General features: G+C 46.3%; 1 protein-coding gene across 2 annotated transcripts in view; it reads right to left on the reverse strand.

Moving 5' to 3' along the window:
• Nucleotides 1-25,123, reverse strand: part of LOC142575876 (beta-1,4-N-acetylgalactosaminyltransferase bre-4-like) — an 84,795-nt gene that overhangs the window by 21,130 nt on the left and 38,542 nt on the right. For both annotated transcript variants that reach the window (XM_075685625.1, XM_075685626.1), the window contains exons 2-3: nucleotides 6,862-7,136; nucleotides 9-174 (exon numbers count right to left, since the gene is read on the reverse strand). In XM_075685625.1, the coding sequence (XP_075541740.1) occupies nucleotides 9-174; nucleotides 6,862-7,035 (340 nt within the window). In that variant the 5' untranslated portion in view covers nucleotides 7,036-7,136. The remainder of the gene's footprint in view (nucleotides 1-8; nucleotides 175-6,861; nucleotides 7,137-25,123) is intronic.

Here is a 25,123-nt window from a genome sequence, read left to right on the forward strand (position 1 = left end):
CCGCTTACCTAAGTTAGGCGATACTAGAGGACAAAGATTCGTTGAAGACATGTTTGCCCGCCTGCTATCGGTTAGAACATCCTTAGGAACACCAATAACGTTAACAGATATTTCCTTTTCTTTTTCACTTGAGTTGATGACCTCCGAAGGCCAACGATAGTGAAGCGAATCCCTCTGAAAAGTAGCAGCCAGGGTAAGTAAAAGAACTCTACAGCCTGACTGAATGGAGGTTGTGGGGTGGGAGGGGGGGGGGAGGGGTTATGGACCGAAATGGCCCTCGTCCGTTGACTACTTAACATTGTCCTTTATTTATTTGTTATTTTTTTACTAATGTAAAACACCTCAAGTACACTGTGCCCAGGATTTTACGTAAGGGGTGGGTGAAAAAGTGAGTTGATGTTGAGAAAAAGTGACTAAGTCGTGGCTTTCAATTTTTTAACACTCTTCTTCTAATCAAGGCATGTACAAGAACGAAGCACACACACAAAGCAATTCCTCCAAGTATTTGTGTTCATCTTATCAATGTTTTCTTCTGCTGCAAAAGCTAACGTGATATCGATAACGCAAGCTTGCCCTCCTCTTGAAGCTTGCATGTCCTCTTGAAATTTTAAAAGGAGGCAAGCCTCGTAAAATGGCACTATGAAACAATTTTACGAAGAGAAATATCGTATATTCAAAATAATTTACTTACAAATGCGAGCCCAAGTTCAATTCATGCTACAAGAACAACGCATGCGCAAAGAAACTCTCAGGACTTGAATAAAATATGGACAGTTGAGGTGCACATCCAACAGTTTCGGTCACACTTCAAGTGTGCTGTGCGTAGACTTAAGGCTAGTAATTCTATGACAGCGCAATTTGGGGAAACAATTGCCACACGCGCTGCTTAAACGCTGTACAAGAGACAGCATAGATAAAGACATTCGAGAAGCGAGGACAGTCCCATAGAGCCCAGCAGCCAAGTAAACCTTTATGGCCAAGTTGGCTATACCGAACCAATCGACTGGCGATGAAACCTGAACCACACTTGTGGGTTTGGGCGCGCGCATTTTGAACCCTAGCTGGCACGCGTTACGCCGGCGGCGCTTATCGGCGCGGCATTTGTTTTTGCTTGTACTGCTCAACCGCGCGCTCTCTTGGTGAGGAATCATTTCTTATTTTTTTACAGTGAAATAAATATGACTGCGAGCGATTTTTACAAGCCCTCATATAATCTGTCGTCTGTGCCACATGCAAATTCATCAAATAGACGCAAGATGCATTGTGAAATGAGTAAATATTTATTTTGCTCTATATAAATGCTCGTTCCGTGCTTTTGGTGCGCTCATCCAATGTTGTGGCACCAGGTAAGCAGCAGTATTTCCCGTATGAAGCTCCTCTGGATGGCATCAGCTGAAAAAGCAAATTACAAGCATGTGTCGTTTCGGTATTTAGAACTTATAACAAAATTGCGTGAGAGGCGAAACGTGTCAAACGGCTGAACGGGCGACATTGCAAATAATAGCGATTCACTTTTACGTAGAAACTACCCGAACCATTACAAACAACACCGAACATAAAATATGACGAAAACATCCGATTTCCAAGCATTCCCTCATTTGCTGGCCTTATTTACTGCACTTTTGGAGCACAAACACGGTTGACTGCACGGTTTCGACACAAATGGGCCTCAGCCGACACGATGGTACGCTGCGTACACAAAGGTCGTCAGAAAGGCTCTCAGCTAGACTACGCTGGACGCTGGCAGAATGCCTTTTACTAGCACTCAAGACAAATGCGTGTGTGTGCAAAGCCTGTTTTCAGTCATTCAAAAGGCAGAATTTCGGAGTTACAAGAACCTGGTTTTTGAGCTCCTGGGCGTTTATCTTTTCCACGTTCTGCCGGCGCAGGCAACCCACTCCTATGTTATCATTATTGCCAATCCCTCGTCGTGTTTTCGACAAGGCTGAGTACCGAAAGAAGGTATGCGTTGCTGGGGGCGTCATAAGAAGCGTCACAAACATGGCCTCCTAAGATTCAGTCAACACGAAAGTGGGTGAGTCACGACGGCCGAGGTGCTTTTCGCTATGTCACAACGCCGGGTGCGCCTAACCTGCCCCAAGAGGGTGACAAAAAGTACCGAAATAAGTTACAGCAACGTTCGGGGCCAGAGAAAACGCCACAAGCTTATCGCAGGAAGATTCAAAAGATGCGAGACAAACTGCGTCACAACGACCAAACTGTTTTTCGCAAACTGCGTCACAACGCTCGGTGCCGTAAGCCTAAATTGCTTGAAATGCAGTGCAGACTGTAAAAAAAAAAACATGAAAAAAAACATTCTCACCTTGCCATAGTCCAAAAGCGCTGTGGTGCCGTGTCGAAGTGCAGAAGGAACGCAAGAATATGCCTAGGGTCCAAGCAACCAGAGCTACATCCAAATAGAAAAAAAGAGACAGACGGGTCGTCGAACAGGCGAAGGCTCACATGCGCATCCGGCCTCGCGCACTTCGGTGGCGTGTCTCATCGATGGCGTGGCGCATGCATCTGGCGCGTCGGCCGCGTCATTGTCTTGTCGCTAGGTAACGCTAGAAAAATAGGCCGCATGCTACAAGTTCACCTATACGCAAATTTTATTTTCTTTTAGCGGGTAAGAACAACAAAAAAATAAAACGTCCGTTAAGTTCATTTCACTGTCTTCTTTTATTTCTTCATGCTCGCGTGAGCTAACGGCTGGCAGGATGCTAGCATGACGTACTTCCTGTTGCCAGTTTTCGCCGAGTATCAGCTCCTATTGAATTTTTTTTTTATGGGGACAGGTCAACGACCAGCTGTGACTGCTGGTGCGTATGACGCGGCTGAACACGGCCGCGCGGGCCCTATCTTGAAAGCGACCTGGCATGGCTACAGTCTAGATGCGCCGATGGCCCATAGCTTCGTATGTGCTCTGCTCTTGCCGCTTAGTTGGCGTTGAAGCGAAAGGCAGCACGTCGGGCTATTCCCACGCTACTGCTGCCACTCCCCAAAGTTTTGACAGCGAGTGTCCGCGGTCGTTGAGTGAGATGTTTTTATGTTTGCCTCTGAATGTACGAGTTTATAAGGCTGATGAAACTACTATCCTTACTTCGTATAGCTGCGTAATAATTTGTTATCGCAATCGATGCTTCACTTTTCGGGCGAAACAGACTTTTCATAGGCTCGCATGCGCAAACAGTTAAAATACAGAAAACCGTGGACCTCTTTTTTTTAGCTTCTTCGTGTCACCGCGAGGTGGCGTCCCATCGAAGAGGAGCCTTTCCATCTTCGTCCCGACGGTTACAGATGCGTTTCATTGAATGGGATTGAAGCTGTTTCCTTAGCTGTCTACGTGGACTGTACCCGATGATGCCCAGAATTGGAGCACACGCAATGCTGATAGAAAATTAACTTGCTTGATCTTCGTGCACGTGGCTTCAGATTGTTGCGGCTCTAGTTACGTCACTTTATGTACTTTTAATTCTGAAGCAATAAGATTTTTCTAAGAGCAGAAGGCAATAAATGCCTGTCCAATTACATAATCATTGTAATTGCTTGCATTTGTAACCCCCTGTTCTGTTGCCAATCATGAATTGGCAAAGTGACCAAGCCGTTTGAATCGAAAAGCGCAACGTTTAGTCAAATCCATCTACTAACCGTCATATTTATGTTGACTGAACCATAGTGTTTACTGCTACTGTAAACAATAGCGGCAAAGTTTCCACTTCTAATTTGTGTAGGAAGCTCTTTGTTTAAGCACAGATTTCGAATATTGAAAGCCGGACACAGCAACAAAGGACAGATGCAGATTAAAACTATGTCGGCCACTTCCCTCATCAACCTGTCTACTAATACATTTAATTTTTTCTAGCTTCGTTTAACATGCGCTGCGTTGAAAACTCAATTTCTGCTCCAGTAAAATATACCGATGGCGTGCTTACGAAACTATGAACGCCATTGAAGCATTTGAGGTTCACCGGACTTATAGATGCGTAAGCCAACAATCACACTTACTGAAAAACCTTTCAATTTTTCAATGCAGAATACGTTCCAAATCTGTAATATTGTTTATTCAATTATTATTACTACTATGGCTCGAAAGGAGTCGCAAATGAAGGGCTACTAAATGCTTCCTAGTTTCATTTCAATAAAGCAAAAACATTTGCTTATGTGACGCAACACTTCGAGAAGGTAACCGGTGTTCTGTGAGAGAAAAATAATGAGCCCCAAGAAAAATGAAATGCAGGAGGAGTGAGGTGATTAGCGAGTTGCCAAGCATATATCCTATAGGATGGAATCGGCGGGCGTATGATGAATACTTGGAGATCACTGTAGACGGGTTCGCACTACAGTCTACGTAAAATAGGCTGATGATGCGGTAGGCGAGCTACCACTCCCATCTGTCTTTGTCCGTGTTCTCATTTAACGGGGCGTGCAATACTGTTTGCGGGTGCTAGTTGGAATCGGTGGGCACATGACAGGGGTAATTGGAGATCGCAAGGAGAGGCCTTCACCCTGAAGTGGACATAAATAGAATGATGATGATGACGACGACGATGATGATGATGATGAAATACTTTTTAGCTATGTCATGCACTGCATTTCACACGAATGGACACAACATTGGAAATACACTGCAGCAAAAGTATTTCAATGCGTTCAGCAGAACCAGAGTTAGCGGCATTCGAACTTCACCTGTCATACCACACGTTGATCCTGCTCCTTCAACGGCTTGGATTGTGCAGGCTACGGCGGGCCGCATCGCTTAGCCCGCTTTACCGCGCACGGTTTAAGTTTGGTCTTGGATGTCTACGTAAACGCCACTGCTTATGGTTTTCGTGCCTACTAAAGAGCAATCTAAACTAATACCAGTGTCACACGTGCATTTCTGATCGCGATTGGGGCCGATCCGGATTGAGCTTGATCAGGAATGAGTGTTGCTACACGGTCATTTGCGATCGCAATCTTCTGGATCCGAACGATCGAGATCCGTCAATTTCGACCAGGTCCTTTGATCGCGATCGCAGGCTGTCGTCTGCGCCCTCTAGCGGAGTATTCTGAAAGCGCAAAAAAAGTGAAGGCAGCTTAATAAAAAATGCTTAAAACCCTTTTATCAGCAATAGTAAGCTGTAAAATTTAAGTATTGTCTAAGTTTAACCATATTTTGCAAGTCTGAATTTGTACCCAGTACATAATGCAGTTCTGAGAGTTGCTGGCGATCAGCACATGATAATAACTCGATCCAGGTCATTCTACCATGTAGCAGCTACCCTTGTTGATCGCGAACAAGAAATACTATCCGGATAGGCTACGATCGCGACCACGACTGTACCTGTGACACCGGTATAAGACGCTGCTACCTAACAAGACTTACTGAGGCTGCTCGCATTGTGGTAAGCTCTGCAGTGCATCTCTACCACTTTCGCTGCCTTTGCAGCCAACAACTGCACACCGACTTCGCTGTCTCAGGATCATTTTCAGCAAAAGCCTATAGTGAAGCGCATATCGCACAAGTTCCACAGCTGCGAAAACAACAAACGCGTCACGCGTCTACTTGGGTTCAAGTGTGTGCGCGCTCAAATTCTATGCATGAAGCAAAGAGACCCACGGGAACGCGCAGCGGCGCATTGTGGTGGCGGTCAGTGAAACTTCAGCGACGCCACAATCTAGCGTTGCGGGAGGAGGCGGCACTACCCTAACAGACTACGGCCGCCGAATACCAGAATTATAAAACTGAATTTTTGTGTAGACGCTAGGAACTCAGTATTTCGATTATTTTAATACGTCAACTATAATGAACATTATTACCCATTACAGACACTTTTGTGGTCATTGATACAGTTAATATTCCTCGCAACTTTTTCAGACATCTAGGCAATAGCGGTATGAGGGAGCCATGGTGTTCTCATATGCAGTTTAGATTGCGGGGATTTGACGGAGCTGCAGAAAAGCATGGCCCATTTTTAGAGTCATTGTGGGTTCCCCTCTACATAGAGTTAGGTAATATTTGGCTCATGTGTTCAAGGTAGGATTCTCTCGTGTCTCTTATGGCTTATTTAACATGCTAAAAGGATGAGGCAGGGCCTCTAAACAGCGTCCACCATAATTGCAACCTGATGTCAGTCACGGTGCATGACACCTGTGCGCAAACGCAACGCTTCAAATGCGAGGTAATCGTAACCGCGTCCGGCGATCACGTGGACATTATATCCAAAATAAGGAATTTATGTGCGGCTTCAAACGCTTTTGAAGTAGAATGATGCAGGAAAAAATCGGCGCAAGCTTATCACTGTGCGGTAATAGAGAATTCCACAACAAACGCCACATGCTAGACCCGTGATTCTCTACGAAATATGTGAAAACAATCGGAGCGTTTCACATGTGGACATCCAGGCTCCGCTTGTTCTTCCTCGCTCTTGTTCCATAACTTTGGACTCCTGACTGCCCCAACTACAGGAAGAACGTGGCGGCTGGCACCACCTAGAGTAGCCTAAGAACAGTAAATTATAATTTTACAAGGCAGCGCTGGTTTCCACAGGACAACACGACCCATGAAACTCTACGCTGAGTAGAGGCATGGGGCAAGCGCTTAAACCTGAATTCCTCAGTCGTGATTCCTATACTCATACAGTGCACAACTAAATGGGAAACACGTCGTAGTGAACTGCTTGCTCCCGTTGCAGACAACTCAAACACCGACGAACCGGCTTAGATTGCAGGTCATATTGACCACCAAACGTTTTGTTGTAGAGGTGTAGGTGTCCAACACCAAAGTTGTTACAACCATGCGCGTTATATCTAAAACGCCTAAAATGTGCGTCGAAACGTGCACAGGATAGCCATAGAAGCGCTTACGCGTTTCAAACGTACCTCCGCTGTCTTCGTGAGTTGTGTCACGTTGAAGCACCAGTGCATGAGGGTAAACACCATCAAGGAAGCCACGGCAAGCTGGCAGTAGCGGCTTCGAGCCAAAAGCCTTACATAACCTGCGATGCTTCTGCCTTTCTCGGCCTCCCCCCTTTTCATACCTTCCGCTGGTACCATTTCTTAGCTGTACACAGATCAATTTCCAAAAGTGAAACCGCTTTCTGCCTTGCACTCACTAAAGGACGTTCGTAACGGCGTCAGTGAGGCATCTGAAAGGCCTGCAAAAAAGGGTCCACAAAAAAAAAAGAAAGCTACATAAACATTGATAGATAGGACAAAGGTTATAATTTGTCACAAACCAACCTCATTTTTAATCAAGGGAAAATGAGACATCCACCCAATCGTAGCAATTGCTACAAAGGAAACCAATTCGGGTACCTCGACAAAAAAGCCTCGTAGTCGAAGAAAAATTCGTCCTTGTCCGGCACTCAAACCGACTTTGACTTCGACTTCGCCCTGCTATCTGCTAGCCGCCCGGTTAGCTCAGATGGTAGAGCGGCTGCCCCAAAAATGCGGTGATCCCGGGTTCGAGTCCCGGACCAGGACGAATTTTTCTTCAACTACGAGGCTTTTCTTTCGAGGAACCCGTATGAGTTTCCTTTGTAGTAAGTGTTACGATTTGGTGCATGTCTCATTTTCCCTCAGTAATAACTTCTCTCCACCTTGCAGGTTTCCGAAGGACTATTACGTTACAGCCTGATTTTTCTTTATTACGATAGCAATTACACGGGCCTTCGAGACGCAGTCGGCGTGATGTTCCGAAGCCCGTTTTTTGTTGGGTCCACTGTGGGTGGGTACTGCGCGACTGTGGCGTGTGGGTACTGAGCTCGCTCGCGCAGTACTCACCCACCCTGCGCTGTTCAAAAAAACGCGCTTCGATACCATACGTCCCCAGCATAAGCGAGACTCTTGCACGCGTTCCACGGTCATATGACGTGCAGGCTGCGCACGGTTCCTCCCGGAAACTTAGACACGAGCTCGCGAATGCGAAAGACCCTTTGGAAAAGGAAAAGTTCCCAGGTGTGGCGTACGTTATTCCGTGGGCCGACTGTCGCCATGCATACGTCGGGGATACCGGTAACTTCAACACAAGACTCAAACAGCATAGGAAAGACGTCAAGAAACGACATGCTGCGTCGAATGCCCTGGCCGAACACTGCCCAACTACGTCACAAACGATTAACTGCGAAAGACGTCGCGCGAGTTCCAAGAAACAAAATCATTCTACACCTCTTTATCTTGAGTCCCTAATCATCAAAATCAAAATCAAATTGTTTGCAGATTAATTCTAAAAAGACAAAAATAATATTGTACTTTCCAAAAGGAAAGATAATTTCTCGGCCGTTGAACGTGTTCTTAAGCTCTGATACTGTTGAAATTGTAGATTCTGTTAATATCCTTGGCGTTATATTTTCAAAGCATTTGACTTGGAATGATCATGTTGATTATATCAGATCAAAAGTGTCTTCAGCTGTCGGTGTCATGTTGCGGCTGCGCGGTATTCTTCCTGTGAAAGTTAGGCTATTGCTATACAACTCATTAGTTCTTTCTCTTTTGCAATATTGTTGTACCGTTTGGGGCACTACGGGTGTCACAAATTTATCCAAGCTTCACCTTCTTCAAAAAAGAGCTGTAAGATGCATTGCTGGTGTTCCTTATTGTTCCCCCACACATGACTTGTTTTTAAAATATGAAATCCTGCCAATCTATAGTTTATATAATTATAGACTTTTAATGATCTATAAACGGTCTTCACACAGTCATGAACATTATATTAGTTATCTGGCAAAACTTGAGAAAAACACGCATATCCTGCAGACTAGACATAAAGAAATTTGGTTAGTGCCGACGCCTAGGGCATATTATACCGAGCAGTCTCTTTCTTATACTGTTCTAGTATTATTAAATAAATTAAACAGAGAATTGTTTGACCCCTTTCAGCATTCAAGTGATGTTATTAAGTGATTTTTTCTTAGCAAGATTACGTAATGTTGCACTCAGTTTAAACCTATACCTGTTATTATTTTTTTTTTCGTTTCCCCATGACCATTTATTTGTTTTTTTAATACCTATGTTTATGCTGCAATGCATAGCGCTGCTTTTTACAAGTGTTTTGTTATTTTGTTTCAGTGTTTATTCGGAAAATTGAAAATCTCTGTCTGTGTACTGTACTGCCAGGTTGATAAAGGGGGCAGGACCTCTGTAAAGCTTACGAGCTTTTAGTCCTGTCTCCTTCTCTGTCCAAGAGAAAAATAAAGACTGAATTGAAATTGAAATCCAAACCACGCTGCACAATCCTAATCGCAGCGTAGGCAATCTGCGGTTCATGCCTGCCAAGTGCCTTAATCATGTTTTTAGCCGTGCATAAAAACGGCGCAAGCTCTGCCCCTTGTTTCAATGTGAATAAGGCACCAGTAGGGGAGCCGAAACGCAAACATACTTCTTAAACCAATTTGGTCGGTGTCCGGGCCTCTTTCTTTTAAGTAAGCATTTCACATTGTAAGCTAAATCATTCTAACACTCCTTTTTCTTCCCTGTGACCCCTGTTGGTGCATCCACAGCAATAAGAAATCTTAGGAACCAACCCCTGTACTGATAAAACTTCAGCATAGCTCTTAATACTTGTAGTCGATGTCATATGTGAACCAGTTTCTGTAAGGTAACAAATGCACACACAAAGAAAGAAACACGTACTCGGAGGCAGCAGTCGCAGCAAGAAGGCAGACAAAATCGCGTGTAGAGCACAAAGACACCAACCTGGACAGCAACTATAAAGCAATCAGCCCAGGCTCTATCTAGTTGCCACAATTGCTACGTCAAAAATGATGCGTGTCTCAGGATAGCGTCCTTTGAAGTACTCTTTGGTGACGTCAAGCTAGCAGGCGCCCTCTTCCGGATGCTCACGTCACAGTTGTAACCGCCGCTCTGGCAGCGGGACTTGACAGTAGGCTGTGCCGCACAGGTGCCTTGAGGACAAGTGCACCGAGATAACAGCACAGCAAGCAGCCGGAAGCAGTCAGCTCAAACTCTAGCTACCACATCCGCTGTCTTAACAATACGATGGTTTTCGCTTGAACGCAACCAGACGGTAAAATGGCTTTCTAGCTCAAAATGACCTCTTTATCATTTGATTTCCTGTCACCTCCGGGCATCAACAGCCTGGTCTCTGAAATAACGTTTATTCATTCACATATCACTTTTTAGCTTTCACTTGGGAAAGTTGAACGACATTTAAGGTGAAGTAGTCTTTGCATTACTCCCGCATTTTGGTGTCCGTTTTTCCTTCTAACCTTGGTTCAATGCGCGTGTGCACACGGACATCACAAAGCCTTGTATCAGCTTATACAGTGGCGCACTGCAGAGCACGGGTCCTCTACCCGTTCAGCACCTGTTACTGCTGCGAATACCTAATCAGCCTCTGTCGATATTGGTGTTTGAATAACAGGTTCTAATCTGGCCGTGCATTGTAGAGTTTTCTCATGCAAACCCATGTTTCAACAAACGCAAATACTGTATCAAAATAGTAATCAAATCAACCGCGAGATCGTAGAGGCCTCAGGCGCATGCGTCAGCCAGACTTCTATCACTCTGCAGGATAAAGAAACTGATTTTTTGAATGACAAAATATGCTAACACCCTTGTGAACGTCACATTACACGTGTTTACATTTTCTGCATGTTATAGTCCGTTGTTTGAAAAAATAAACCAGTTGTTAGTCTGCGCTCGTATTGTGTACTTCCTCTCGTCCTTCGTCCGGATTGCGCTTCCCACCCATAGGAACATGTTTGAATAACAGTTGTGCACTATATGTTCACTCAGGTGATTTATGACGCATGCGCATAGCTGCAAGTGATTTCATCATCATCATCATCATCAGACTATTTTTCTGTTCGCTGCAGGACAAAGGGCAATGTCTTTTTGCTATCTGCAATAACCCTTTTCTTGCGCTAGCTGATTCCAACTTGCACATGCAAATTTCCTAATTTCATCACACCACCTAGCTTTCTGCCGTCGTCGACTGCGCTTCTCTTCCCTTGGCACCCATACTGTAAATATAATTGTCCACGGGTTGTCTACCTTACGCATTACACAGCCTGCCCAGCTCCATTTTATTGTTTTAATGTCAGCCAGAATATCGGCTATCGCCACTGATCTCTGATCCACACCGCTCTCTTCCTGTCTCTTAATGTGGCCCCTAAGTTTCTTCGTTTCATCTCTCTTTGCGTAGTCTATAACTTGTTCTCGAGCTTCTTTACTGACCTCCAAGTTTCTGCCCCACGTGTTAGCACCGGCTTAATGCAACGATTGTACGTCTTTACTTTCAACGACAGTGCTAAGCCTCCAGCAAGGATTTGGTAATGGCAGCCCTACGCACATCAACCAATTTTTATGCTTATGTAAATTTCCTTCTCATGACCAGGGTCCCCTGCGAGTAACTGACCTAGATAAACGAGCTTTTGTTAACACTCGAGAGGCTGACTGGCGATCCTGAATCCTTGTTCCCTTGCCAGGCTATTGAACATTATCTTCGACTTCTGCATATTCATCTTCAGCCCTACTCTTACTCATTCTCGCACAAGGTCCTCAGTAATTTGTTTTAACTCGTCCACAATGTTGTTGAACAGGACAATGTCACCTGCAAGCCGTAGTTGCTGAAGTATACGTCGTTGATCCTCACTTCTAAGTCTTCCCGTTTTAATAGCTTTAATACTTCTAAGCACGAAGTTAACAGCATTGGAGACATCGTGTCTCCTTGCCTGACTCCTTTCTCGATAGGTAACTTTCTACTTTTCTGGTAGATAAGCAAGGTAGCTGTAGAATCTTCGTACATATTTCGCAAGATATTCACGTATGCTTCCTGTACTCCTTCATTACGCAATGCATCTATGAATGGCCTTAACTTAGCTGAATAAAATTCCTTTTCTGTGATCTATGCAAGCTATATTTACAGGCTGATTGTACTCCGCAGATTTCTCGATTATCTTATTGATGGCATAGATGTGATCCATTGTAGAATACCCCTTCCTGAAGCCAGCTGTTCTCGTGATTGAATGAATTCAAGTGTTGCCTTGGTTTTATTATAAATTACCTTGGTGAATATTTTACATAATACTGAAAGCAAGCTAATGGGCCCATAATTATTCGGTTCTCTAAGGTAACCCACATTACGGATTGGTGTAATGTTGGCATTCTTTCAGCTTTCTGGTACAATTTAGGTCGTGAGGCATTGCGTGTAAAGGGCCGTTAGCTTTTTAAACATATCTCCTCTATCTGTAATTAATCGACTGTTTCTCCATCTTCCGCTTTCCCCGAGTCATGTTTTGCAAGGTCCTTCTAACTTTAACGATAGCTATAGAAGGAGCCTCTGTCCCTGTTCATCACTACTTCGAATGAAAGCATCGTGAAGCTCTGCTAAGCAGCAAAGGACGAAATAAAAATGACAAAGCATGAGTGTCCAACTCAAGCGATCAGGTAGAACTCGTTTAACTGTCAAAACTGATCAACACGAAGAAAGTAAAGTATATTCGAAATGAAAACGTGGGAAATATTGACGAAGCATTAGAGACTGTCCGCAGCATGATATCAGTAAGAAGAAAAGTAGGCATTGGATAAGGCACCATGTATGCATTCAAAGGTAAGCTGGGTAATGTCATCAGCAATTTCGATGATATAGTAAGAGCAGCAGAAACGTTCTATGCTGACCTGTGCAGTACCCTGCGTAGCAAGCAATTTGGACGAGAGGAAATAAGCACGGGGCTCTTCGGCAGAAACAACAGCAGCTCCGCTGTTAAAATAAGTTCGAAATGGCAATCAGAAGCTAATAAGAAAGAGGCAAATGATGTCATACTGCAAAAGAAAGTTGCCTGGTCGCGCGCTCTTGCATTATTTGTTAATGTGAATACACGAACGCCAACTTATGACTCTCTATTTTTTTTACAGCGATGCTGTATATGGCTACCCCGGCAAATTTTTTGCGTCCGTGCGTGTACACCGTCGTGTCGATACAGATAAAATGTAGTCTCTAGAGCTAGTTTAAGAGAGAGTCTAGCCTAGTAGGGCCATTATCATGGCTGTCAAAACCTATAAGGATGGCCCATTGTTCATCCTATTGGGCTCGTTGCAATTGTTAAGTTGAGTGATTGATCACCCATTGTTCTCTGCACGGGGCTCGTGCACCGCCGTTGGGAGGCGCGCTGCTATAGCAACCATGTCCTTGTAAAGGACGTAATAAACACACAGATATGTATCGCTTAATGTGTGTTCGTCTATAGAGTGCATCAACATCGCCTAGCGACGTTATCGGCAGTTGTTCTTAGCAGTTCCATGGAGCGGACGCGTATAGTGCGCACAAAAGAGGAGAAACGTGTCCTAGAACGGACGCCGGAAGCGACAGCGAGAATGCGCGCGCCGGCGGCCGGACGCTGCTAGGCTCGTTGTAGCTATCCCCTACACGGCGGGGATGATTCGCAGCGTGCTCGTGACGAGCGAACATGCGAACAGAACCGGCAACGTGAGCGCCGGCTGTGTCTTTGTCGTAATGCCTTAATTACATATATATAGTCATACATATTGTTACGGCGAAATCAAGTGCGGCACTAGTCAGAAGAAGAGGATTTGCCATGTAGGCTTGGAATCGGTCTCCACAGCCATCTTCTTTATGAATCGTTGTCTCTTTTGTAATAATTGTAAATACATCTTTTTATGTGACTTCTGCAAGGTAACAAATTAGTGGAGGTGCAAGGTACCCATGAGAAACAACAACGCCGCTCCGCAGTGGTCGTCACCTCGGACGGGACAACATGACGGACGAAGCAGCACCCGCCATGGCGCAGCCCACATAAACGCCCACAACCCCGACAGTTCTTCTGGCTCAGCCGCGGGATCCAAGAAAGGACCTGCCGTCCTATTTAATACAGTCGAGCGATTTAAATATACCGGAGTTCGTGGCATGCAAGATATCTTTCAGAAATACAAGCGTCACAGTAGTCAGTCTTTATCTACAATGTGCTAGCAAAATATCAGTAGACAGCTTGGTGAATGTGTTTGGTATCGCAAACTCACATGTGCTGGTTTGTGGGGACTTCAACGCACATAACGTCATCTGGGGCAGTGAATATAACGATTCCCGTGGAAGCATCATAGAGTCTGCCGCAGAAAAAAGTAATCTTATCGTGTTAAATGACAGCTCCCCAACGTTCTTGCGGGGGTTTCGTTACTCAAGCTGTATAGACGTCACGCTCTGCTCACAAGACCTTCTTGATGGCGTTGAATGGTCAACGGACATAGAAACGCACGGTAGTGATCATTTTCCGATCCTGGTAAAACATCGCCTCATACGGAGTGAGGGGACCCGGCGCTACTCAAAATATACTAATTGGCAAAGTTTTCGGCACCACTTAAGTAGCTCATTGGGCGAAAATCCGAGCTTTCAAAGTTTTGCAAATATCTTGTGTGAGTCTTACGAAATCTGCACAAAGCAAGTCATTGTTCCAAATGAATACGCTGCAGTCGACGGGGAATATGAATGTCTAAGAGCAATTAGAAGACGCGCAGAACGGGCTTACCGCCGCAGTGGAAAGCTGGATGACTACAAGATGGCACAGAAAGTTCGGTCAACTTCGCACAGACGCTTACAAAAATTAGGTACGAGAAGGTGGCGAGAATACTGCGCGTCGTTGTCTCCCTTTACTCCAGTTCCCAGAATATGGTCAGTTGTCCGATCTTTTAGTGGTCCAGTTACCCAGAGCCATCCCTTCCGAGCCCTTGCCGTAGCTCGAAGCACTCCGGAAACATCTGTTGCTGACGAATTCTGTCAACTTATATCCAGACCAGGAATTCCGTTCACTTGCCTACAATTTATAAGTTCGATAACACTAGCAGAACAGAAAGTTCGTGCGTGCTACATGTCACAACATCCTCAACTTGACTGTGAGTTTAGTCTAAATGAATTGAAATGTGCTCTTTCGTCATGTCGTACAAAGACAACCGCAGGCCCAGATGGTGTCACGTACATGATGTTAAAGAACTTAGGTCCTGTAGGAAGAATGGCTCTTTTGGAGATATTTAATGACATCTGGATAAGAGAGACTCTGCCAGATACATGGAAATTAGCGCGGGTAATTCCAGTACTAAAACCAGGAAAGACTCCCCTTTGTCTTGACTCCTACCGACCCGTCAGCCTCACATGCTGTTTTTCCAAACTAATGGAGAAGATGATAGACCGTCGGCTGCAGTGGTGGTGCGAACACACAAATATGTTTTCCAATTACATGACCGGTTTTCGACAAAATCGGTGTACAATGGATTCAGTACTAGACATTGCCACATGCGTCGAACATGAACGAAGTTGCGGGAATGTGACAGTAGCAGTATTTTTAGACATTCAAAGAGCATTCGACACTGTAAGTCACATACACATCCTTGCTGGTATGTTAGAGCTTGCCCTACACGGTCGAGCACTACGATGGGTATCAAATTTCTTGAAAGACAGAAAAATATTTGTGGAAACAATCGAAGGCGCGAGTAATTATCACAGCATCACACAGGGCGTTCCGCAGGGCAGTGTTCTCAGTCCGTTTTTATTCAACTGCGTCATGGCAGCCTTGCCACTAAAACTCCCGTCTGGTCTACAGTATTCGCTGTACGCAGATGACATCTGCATATGGGCCTCTGGATCTCATATACAAGACATTCAAACAACGCTGCAAGAGGGTCTTGATAGTATCGACGCCTTTTTAAAAGAAAGAGGCATGAGTCTTTCATACGCAAAGACAGCCGTACTTCCTTTTACTAGACGACAGCTGAATAATTTCCAACTTACGCTTAATGGACAAACTTTGATGTTTGTGAAAGAGCATAAATTCCTTGGAATTATTCTTGACCGCCAGCTAACATGGGCTTCACACATCCGCGCAATTGAAAAGCAGACCAATGCAGTAATAAACGTACTTCGGCGACTCGCAGGCACAACGTGGGGGGGATCAGTCTCTTCGCTACTACAAGTTCATAACGCACTCATAAAACAAAAAATTGCTTACTCGGCACCTATTCTCCATGGTTTATCACAAACTTCTGAGGAACGTCTTCAACGTTTACTGGCAAGAGGGCTGCGAGTGTGTCTTGGGGTTCCGCAGGCTACCTCGAGTTCTTTAGTAATTGCTGAAGCTCGTCACCCACCATTTCCAGTCATACGAACGGTTGAAACATGCCGACATATTTATCGCATCTTAACCCAACACGAGAATCATCCATTAAACCTCGCGCTTACCGAAAGAAACAAAAGCAAAATTCACGATGTTGTTCGAGAACATAAAGCATTATTACCAAGATTTGAATTACGCAAAGTGGATGTTTGTTACCCTCCCTGGATGTTAAGATGTCCTAAAATAGAATTATCGGTTGACGGGATTATATCTAAGAGAGACATGTTCATAGTAGCCGCACAACAACTGGCACTCTTCCAAATTTACTCCTTATATCCCCAGTACATACACGTTTATACAGATGGTTCGTGTCATAAAAATTCCTCGACTTCAGCATTCGTCATTCCACATTTAGCGCTAGAGCAAACATTTAAATTATCCCGAGAGACATCTTCCACCGTGGCAGAACTGTTTGCAATCCTGTGTGCTTTGCGTTTCATAGCATCAAAAGAACGTTCGCAAAAATGGGTTATCTTTAGCGATTCGCAAGCCGCTCTCACATTACTACAGAGCAATAAGAAAAATTCTTTGAACACTTTGCTATTGCATGAGACGCTCAAAGAACTTACGAAAGCAAGCGCAAGGAACCACGTAATTGCATTCCAGTGGATACCTGGGCACTGCAATATTCCTGGAAATACTGCAGCGGACGCAGCTGCGAATCGGGCGCACAATAACGCGGAGACAACCAATCTTCCTCTATTGCGTAGTGAAGTCCGTCTGCTCCTGAAACAGATTTCTTGTGGCCTCAGCAAAACTACCTGGTTTGATCAGCAAACTAAAAACTCTGAGTTATACTTCATAGATCCATGTATAAACTTAACAATGCCGGAAAATCTAAGAGACAACAGAAAATTTGAAACATTGGTACACGGCCTGCGTCTTGGTACTGCATTCACTAAACACTTCTTGTACAGGATAAAACGTGTCTCCAGTCCACAGTGTTCTTGGGGCCATGCAGACGAAGATGTGCATCATCTTCTCCTCGAGTGCACTAAATACAATCCACAAAGAAGGGTACTGCAAGCAAATTTGTTGATTTTAGACAGAAGACCATTCACTCTAAAAAAAATACTTGGCCCATGGCCAACTGCGGGCCTTCAAAAAAGAGCGCTTCTTGCTCTGAAAAAGTTTTTAGAGGAGACCAACATTTTGGGAAAATATTAGGTATCAGATGATCCGAATGCGCTAAATGAGCAACATAAACGTTGTTCGTGATTCATAATTGGTTAATGTGGCGATCGCAACTTTTATGCAATATGTATAATTCTGTTCTGTACTTGCAGTGCATTACATGTGTTTTGTGTTATGGCTGTTCTAAATATCTGACTTTATGTATGCGTACGTGGACTGAACTAATGCACAGAACTTTGTGACTCATGTACTGTTGGACTGTATATTTTTTATTCATCCAGTGTTCTACTGAGTGCCATATTTCGTGTCGCTATTCTCCCTTTCTACACAAATTTATTTCCTTTGCTAAGTGACAAGGAGTAGCCGGTGCCACCATAAAGGCGCCAACCTCTCCTAATATCCACTTCAATAAAAAAAAATGAATCACCACCTATGAGGGTGCAAATGCTCACAACAAATGGGATCCGACGATTACCTTGACTAACTCGGTCGTCTACCTAAAGAGACGACGAAGGTGTGGTATGACACCCACGAGGAAGAGCTTAATGACTGGGACACGTGCAAACAGAAGCCGCGGTGCTCTTCCGTCCCGCCAGTCGGAAGAGCACCGCTAAGAAAGAACTAGCAGCCCGCGCCTAGACGTCCCCAGAATCATACGTCTCTTACATCCAGGACGTGCTGGCTCTGTGCCGTAAGGCCGACAGCGACATGGCTGAGTCAGTCGAGGTTGGACATGTACTCAAGGGGATCGCTGACGATGCTTTCGGCCTGCTATGTGCAAAAATTGTGAAACAGTACATGATAGAAAAGAGTGTCAACGCTTTGAGCAGGCCAAGAGCCGCCGCATTGCAGCGCCGTTCGCGCGTCTGCTGAACACAGCTGCCATATCCTCTTGGGACGGCAGGCTAGAAGTGCAGCGACCATCATCATCAGATGACATAACACAGTTAGCGCGGCGAGAACTTGAAGCTATGGCTCCTGCAGCCCTTTTTTCCCTCCCCAGTGAACCGGACAACTTGCCTACAGCACCATTCGTACCGGCAATAGTCCACAAAGAACCTGCTAATCTTGGAGTTCGTACTGTATGTGCCCACAGCTGCATATTCACAGTGTCTCATGCTGCAGGTTCATCGACTGGTGCGCTGTATCCTGCACGCTACCGAAATCCAGCCGAGTAGCGAAAAGCAGAGCATCGGCCGATCTGTCTTGCCTTCCGGCGTATTGGTCACGTTGCTCGCCATTGTAAGAAGCGTACTGTCTCCTTCCCTGTGCGACCGCCATGCACCCGTTATTATCGTCCCGAACAGAGCGAGCGTCATTACCAGCCTCCACTGGCACCGAAATAGCCAAACAATGACGCTCGTGCTCATTGGCACAGTCGCTCTTTGTCATTCCGATGCCACCAGTCCCATTCGCCTCCAGCTCGTCGACCATCTTCCTGATCGCTGCAGGCTCCTAGCCAGCCGCCTCCGATGCTGCCCCGATGCCCGTCTCCAGAAAACCAAGCGATAGAGCTCGCGGAAGTGACGCTGCATTAACGACTCGACCACAAAACTCTCTGAAGACTTTGCCGACCAAACAGAACTTTATGGATGTTTTAGTCGATGGCGTCAGTGTCCCAGCGCTCATTCACACTGGCGTGCATACATCCGTGATGAGTGCCTAATTGCACCTACGCGCGAACAAAGTTCTCACACCCGTTGCATCATGCACCCTCGGCGCCATCGACGGAGGAATGTCGACCGTGCTTGGTATGTGCACCGCTCGCATTGGCAGCGCGGAGTTCCTAGCGACTGTTCGGTTTGCCATTTTGTAACATGGCCTTACGACTTTATATTTGGCTTCGACTTTTTATCGTTCCATTCCGCCGTCTTTTATTGCGCGTCTAGTGCCATTTAGCTTGAACTACCCCACGGCTGCTATGATCCACGAGTCACACAACCACGGTTATGCTCTCCAGAAGTCATCCATCTGTGGCCTCAAGCCGTCACTCTACTGTCATTCCCATCTGTTCCTGACGGCGTCCGTGTACTATGTCCCATCGCTCACATACTGCTTGAAAGAAATTTGGCCGTTCCCGATACCGTGCTCACTGTTACAGGCAATCAGACTTCGCTCCCTATCCTTAATTTTAACTGCTCGACTCAAATTCTTCCCAGAGACATGTCATTGGGTGACATCTCGGCTGTGAACGATTGCGAGATATTGGCTCTTGACGCCGCAATTCGATCGGCCTCTACTGGAACTTCCAAATCACCGACCCTCACAGACGAACTTAGCAAGATTATTGCACCTGATCGTCTTCCGGCACAAGCTGCTGGCCTACGCCGTCTCTTGGAAACTTACAGCGACAGTTTTAACCTGGACCGTCACCGTTTAGCCCAGACATCAGTGCTCAACCAATGTATTTACACAGGAGAAACGAATCCGATACGCCGCCGGCCGTACCATGTTTCACATGCTGAACGACAAGTGATACAACGAGAAGTCAATAAGATGATGACGAAAGGCGTTATAGAGCCATCTTGCAGTCCGTGGGCGTCCCCTGTTGTCCTTGTCAACATGTATATTATTTCGTCATTCTAGAAGGACACATACCATGTTTGCTGGTAGTCCTTCTTCACAAGAAGGGCAGATGATTTTTTTGCAGTCATAGACAATCGCACAAAAGGAGGGTTCAATAAATTTGAGTTTCATTCAAATTATATTTGTTGTTTTACATTCATTAGCTTACAGTTATTATAATCACCATATACCTAAGCCCGCTTGTAACAAGAGCTTATTTGCGAGCAATAAGTATCACTAATTCATATGTCTTAAATCCCAAGCCTCGCGGGAAATTAGGCTTTCATTCTGTAATATCTCCCAAGTCTGCTCCTCTTTACCCGCAAGCGCAAGTGGCCAGCTCGGGAAATCATCGGTGCTTGTCTGAAATCGCGAAACGAGCGAACGAGGAAGGAGGCTGGGTCTCCATGCTGGCTCCGGTTTCTCTGCAAATTTTGTGTGCATATATAATTAGCACTAAATGAAATACATTTCATACTTTCTGACCATCCCAGCATAGTACAGGATGTTGAAGTGTTAGGTAGGGTAAAGTGCGGTTATCATACGTTAGTGAAAGCTAGGATTCACTTCAATTTGAAGAGGGAAAGAGTAAAATTGGACAGGAATAAACAGGCCTACCTAGACGCAGGTAGGGTAAAAGCAGACCACTTCAGGTTGGGACATGCAAACAAATATACAACCTTAGAACAGAGAGATGAAAATGACAAAGTTAATGAATGAAACCGTGACTAGGCTGGCTTCAATTGCTCCTCCTGAAGACAGCAGTTGAAGTGGGAGGTAAGGCGCCAAGGCAACCAGTAGGCAAGCTCACCCAAGTAACAAAAGACCTAATAAAGAAACGACAAAGAAATAAAATGCCTAGCTTAAGAGATAAGATAGAATTTGCGGAACTTTCAAAGGAGATCAACAAGGAGAAAATAAAGGACATTCAAAATTATATTGTCAGAAAGAATGAGCAAGCAGTAAAAGATGGACGCAGCATGAAATGAGTGTGAAGGAAAAGGCATAGCACAAGACATGATGTATCGACTGAAAGATAAGTAGGGCAATATCATCAGCAATCTCGAAGATATAGTAAAAGCAGCGGAAGAATTCTACACTGACCTCTAACATACCCAAAGGAGCCACGATGCCTCCATTTTAAGCAGTAATGAACAGGTTACAGAGACTGGAATAACAGTCGATTTATTCAAAGATGAAGGAGACGTAATGCTTGAAATACTGGCGCCTCTCTATAAAAATTGTCTATCGACTTCAAGGGTACCAGAGAAATGGGAGAACGCAAATATTGTACTAATCTACACAAATGGAGACGTTAAAAAATTGAAAAATTGTAGGCCCGTTAGCTTACTCCCAGTATTATATAAAATATTCACCAAGATTATCTCCAACAGAATAAGGGCAACGCTGGACTTTAGTTAACAAAGGGAACATGCAGGTTTCAGGAAGAGATACTCTACAATCACATCCATGTCATCAACCAGATAATTGAGAAATCCGCAGAGTTCAGTTAGCCTCCCTATATGGCTTTCATAGATTACCAAAAGGCATTTGATCCAGTAGAAATACCAGCAATCATACAGGGATTATGCAATCAAGCAGTACAGCACGCTTACATATTTCATTTGATTGGATTGGAGCAAACTTTATTTGTGCCTGCAGTTGGGAGCTCGCGCGCCCCGACGAGGGCCTACGTCGTCTACGAGGTTGCCGTTACTCGGCGCGGGTCTCCGCTCGCCGCTGCCACCTCGCTGGGTCCCTGCCTTTCGAGCGCCCCGTGGACCTGCTGGACGGCCCAGAACTGCTGGTCGTTGTCGCACCTCTTCGTAGCTTTATCGAGCCGCGGCGGGATCGTTCTTGATCTTGCTTTCTCTGGGTTTTGATGCAGTTCCACAAGATGTGCGTGTGATCTGCCATCTCCCTCCGGCAGACCCCGCACTTATCGGTCGGGTATGACTGAGGGTATATGCGATGCATGAGTCCCGGGCTCGGTAGCGATCCGGTTTGGAGCTGCCTTAGTAGTACCGCCTCCGCTCGACTCAGCCTCGGGTGCGGGGCTGGGAGAATCCTACGAGCCAGGCCTAGGCCTTCGTGATGTCGTTGTAGTCCGTCATGCGGTCCTTGGCTCCAAACCACGTCGGACGGTCGGTCGCCGGGGCGCGGTTGGTTAGCCTTCGTGCCGCTGCGTGTGCCGTGTCATTTTGGTTCTCATTGCGTTCCGACGGGTCGCCCGCGTGCGCCGGGAACCACTCGATTCTTTCTTTTCTGTCTTGCAGTTTGCTCGCTCGCAGTACGCTCTAGGCCACCCTGCAGATTTGGCCTTTGGCGAAGTTTCGCGCCGCCTGTCTCGTGTCACTCAGCGCTGTGTGGCAGTCTGCGTCGGCGATGGGCAGGGCGATGGCCATTTCTCCGATCGTTCCGCTCCGGCGCTTCTCATGCTCGCTGCCGGCCTTGTGGTGCCGGTTGACGCCTCTATGACGACCGCTGCGAAGGCATTCCTTAGGTATTCGGCCGCGTCCACGTACCACGCGTGATCGTCGTTGGCGTGCAGGTCGACAGGAGCCTTGGCCCTCGCCGCTCTTCTTCCCTTGACGAACTCGGCGATTCATGTTCTTGGTTATGGGGTCGATTCTAGACTGGCGTCGGACCTCTTCGGGGACGGGGAGCTTGAACTCCGCCTCGTTCGAGAGTCCCATTTCCAGGTTGTCCAGTACCTTCCTCCCTGCTGTGGTCGTGGACAGCCGCTCCAGTTGAGAGGTCCGTTGTGCTTCGGCTACTTCTTCGAGCGTGTTGTGTATCCCGAGTTCTAAGAAGCGGGTCGTGCTCGTCGACTTGAGCAGGCCCAGTGCCGTCTTGTACGCTCTTTTGATGATTACGCTGATTTTCTTGCGTTCGTGTTGCACCCATCTCTGGTAGGCTGCAACGTACACGACGTGGCTGATGATGAAGCATTGGACGAGCCTAATTAGGCTCTCCTCTATCATGCCAGCCTTCCTGGAAGTGACTCTTTTGCCTTGAGATGGGTGATGGTTTCGCTGTTTCTTCCCTGCTTTTCGATGACCATGCTTAGGATCCTGATTTTGCCGACCTCGGGGATCATGTTGCCGGATTTCGTTACGATTCTGATTTTTTCGCATTCGCGTTGTCTGGTCTTGCCTCTGCCATTGTTGGTAAGTGGGAGTATGAGCAGCTCCGATTTGCTCGGAGAACATCTCAGTCCGGTGCCTTGCAGCTGGTTTTCTATCGCATCGACGCCGGCTTGCAGCGCGTCCTTGATGTGGGCGTCGTTGCCCCCGGTCACCCACAGCGTGATATCGTCCGCGTAGATGGTTGCCTGTCGTCTTCGATGTCAGCAAGCTTCTCGGCTTTTCTGAACATTACCAGGTTCAACAGCATCGGCTAAATGACGGATCCTTGTGGTGTGACGGTGCTCCGTAGCTTCTTCTCTTGCGTCTGTAGGTCGCCTGCTCGTAGCTCAGTGGTCCTGTCCGGGAGGCAGTTCTTGAAGTAGTTGTAGGATCTTTTGCCCAAAGAGAGCTTGGAGACTTGGGACCGAATCGCCGAGTGTTTCACCTTATCGAAGGTGTTCTGCAGGTCGAGCTCCAGGATTCCCTTGTTCTCGCGGGCGTTGCCGCCATCGTCGATGATTTGGTATTTGAGCTGCAGCATCGCGTCCTGCGTGCTTAGGTGCTGTCTAAAGCAGATCACCGTGGCCGGGTACAGCCCTTCTCGTTCAAGGTAGCCTTGCCACCTGTTGAGCAGGACGTGTTCCAGCACCTTGCCCACGCAGGACGTGAGCGAGATGGGCCGGAGGTTGTCCCGATCCGACGGCTTAGCCGGCTTGGGGATCAGGATGGCCTTGGCTGTCTTCCACTGCTTTGGCAGCTCGCCCGCTCTCCAGCGCTTGTTGAAGTATTTTGCGAGGTTCTCAATCAGCCGTCGTCGAGGTTCTTGAGCGCCTTGTTCATGAAGAGGTCCGGGCCGACTGCCGACCCGCTGTTGAGGTTGTGCAGGGCCGCGCGGACCTCTTCGGCATCGATAGCACGATCGAGCTTCGCGTTGCGTAGGCCGCCGTACGGCGCGTGTTCGGTGGGTGTAGTCGGCAGGTATTTGTCGTTAATGCGCCTGGTGACTTCGTCGGCGCCGTGTACCGAGACCGCCCGATGTATGAGCTTGGCGAGTCTGTCACCTTCTTTCTTAGTCTCCGTCACCTTCTTTCTGAGTCTGCGGTTCAGCCGTTGTTTCTTCCAGCGATTGAGTATCGACTGTTTGGCTTCGATGAGATGCGCTAGCTGGCTGTCTACTTTGTCGATCTCCGCGTCCTTTTCAATTTATTTGCTCTCGTCGCATAAATATCTTGGAGAGTACCTACAGAGATTCCACAGCTACATTAATTCTCTACAAGAAAAGTAGGAGGATACCTATAAAGAAAGGTGTCACTCAAGGAGACACAATCTGTCCAATGCTATTCACTGCGTGCTTAGAAGAATAATCCAAGCTATTAAACTGTGAAGGCTTAGGAATGAGGATCAACGGCGAATATCTGATAAACCTTTGGTTTGCAGATGACATTGTGCTGTTCAGCAACGCTGAGGACAAATGATTGAGGACCTTAACAGTGAGAGTGCAAGAGTGTGGTTTAAGTGTAATATGCCGAGAAGAAAGATACTGATCAATAGCCGGGCAAGGAAACAAAAGTTCAGGATCGCCACTCAGCCTGTAGAGTCTGTGAAAGAGTACACTTGCCTAGGCCAATTACTCACAGAGAACACTGATCGTGAGAAGGAAAGTTGCAGAAGAATAAAAATGGGTTGGAGTGCGTACGGCAGACACTGTCAGCTGATGACCACCATCATGGAAAAGAAAGGTGTACAGTCAGTGCATTCTACCGGTGCTGACATATGGGCAGAAACTTTCAAACTCACAAAGAAGCATGAGACCAAGTTAAGTACCGCGCAAAGAGCGGAGGAACGAAGAATCTTAGGCGTAACGTTAAGAGACCCAAAGAGAGCGCTGTGGATCAGAGAGCAAATGGGGATAGCCGATATTCTAACTGACATTAATAGAAAAAAATAGAGCTTGGCAGGTCATGTAACGCGTAGATTAGATAACGGCTGGACCATTAGGTTAAGGAATGGGTACCAAGAGAAGCGCAGTCGAGGACGGCAGAAAACTAGGTGGGGCGACGAAATTAGGAAATTCGCAGGCGCTAGTTGGAATGCGTTGGCGCAGGACAGCCGTAATCGGAGATTGCAGAGTGGTTCGTCCTTCAGTGGACGTAAAATCAGCTGATGATGATCATT

Source organism: Dermacentor variabilis, chromosome 3, assembly GCF_050947875.1.
Source record: "Dermacentor variabilis isolate Ectoservices chromosome 3, ASM5094787v1, whole genome shotgun sequence".
Lineage (NCBI taxonomy): Eukaryota > Metazoa > Arthropoda > Arachnida > Ixodida > Ixodidae > Dermacentor > Dermacentor variabilis.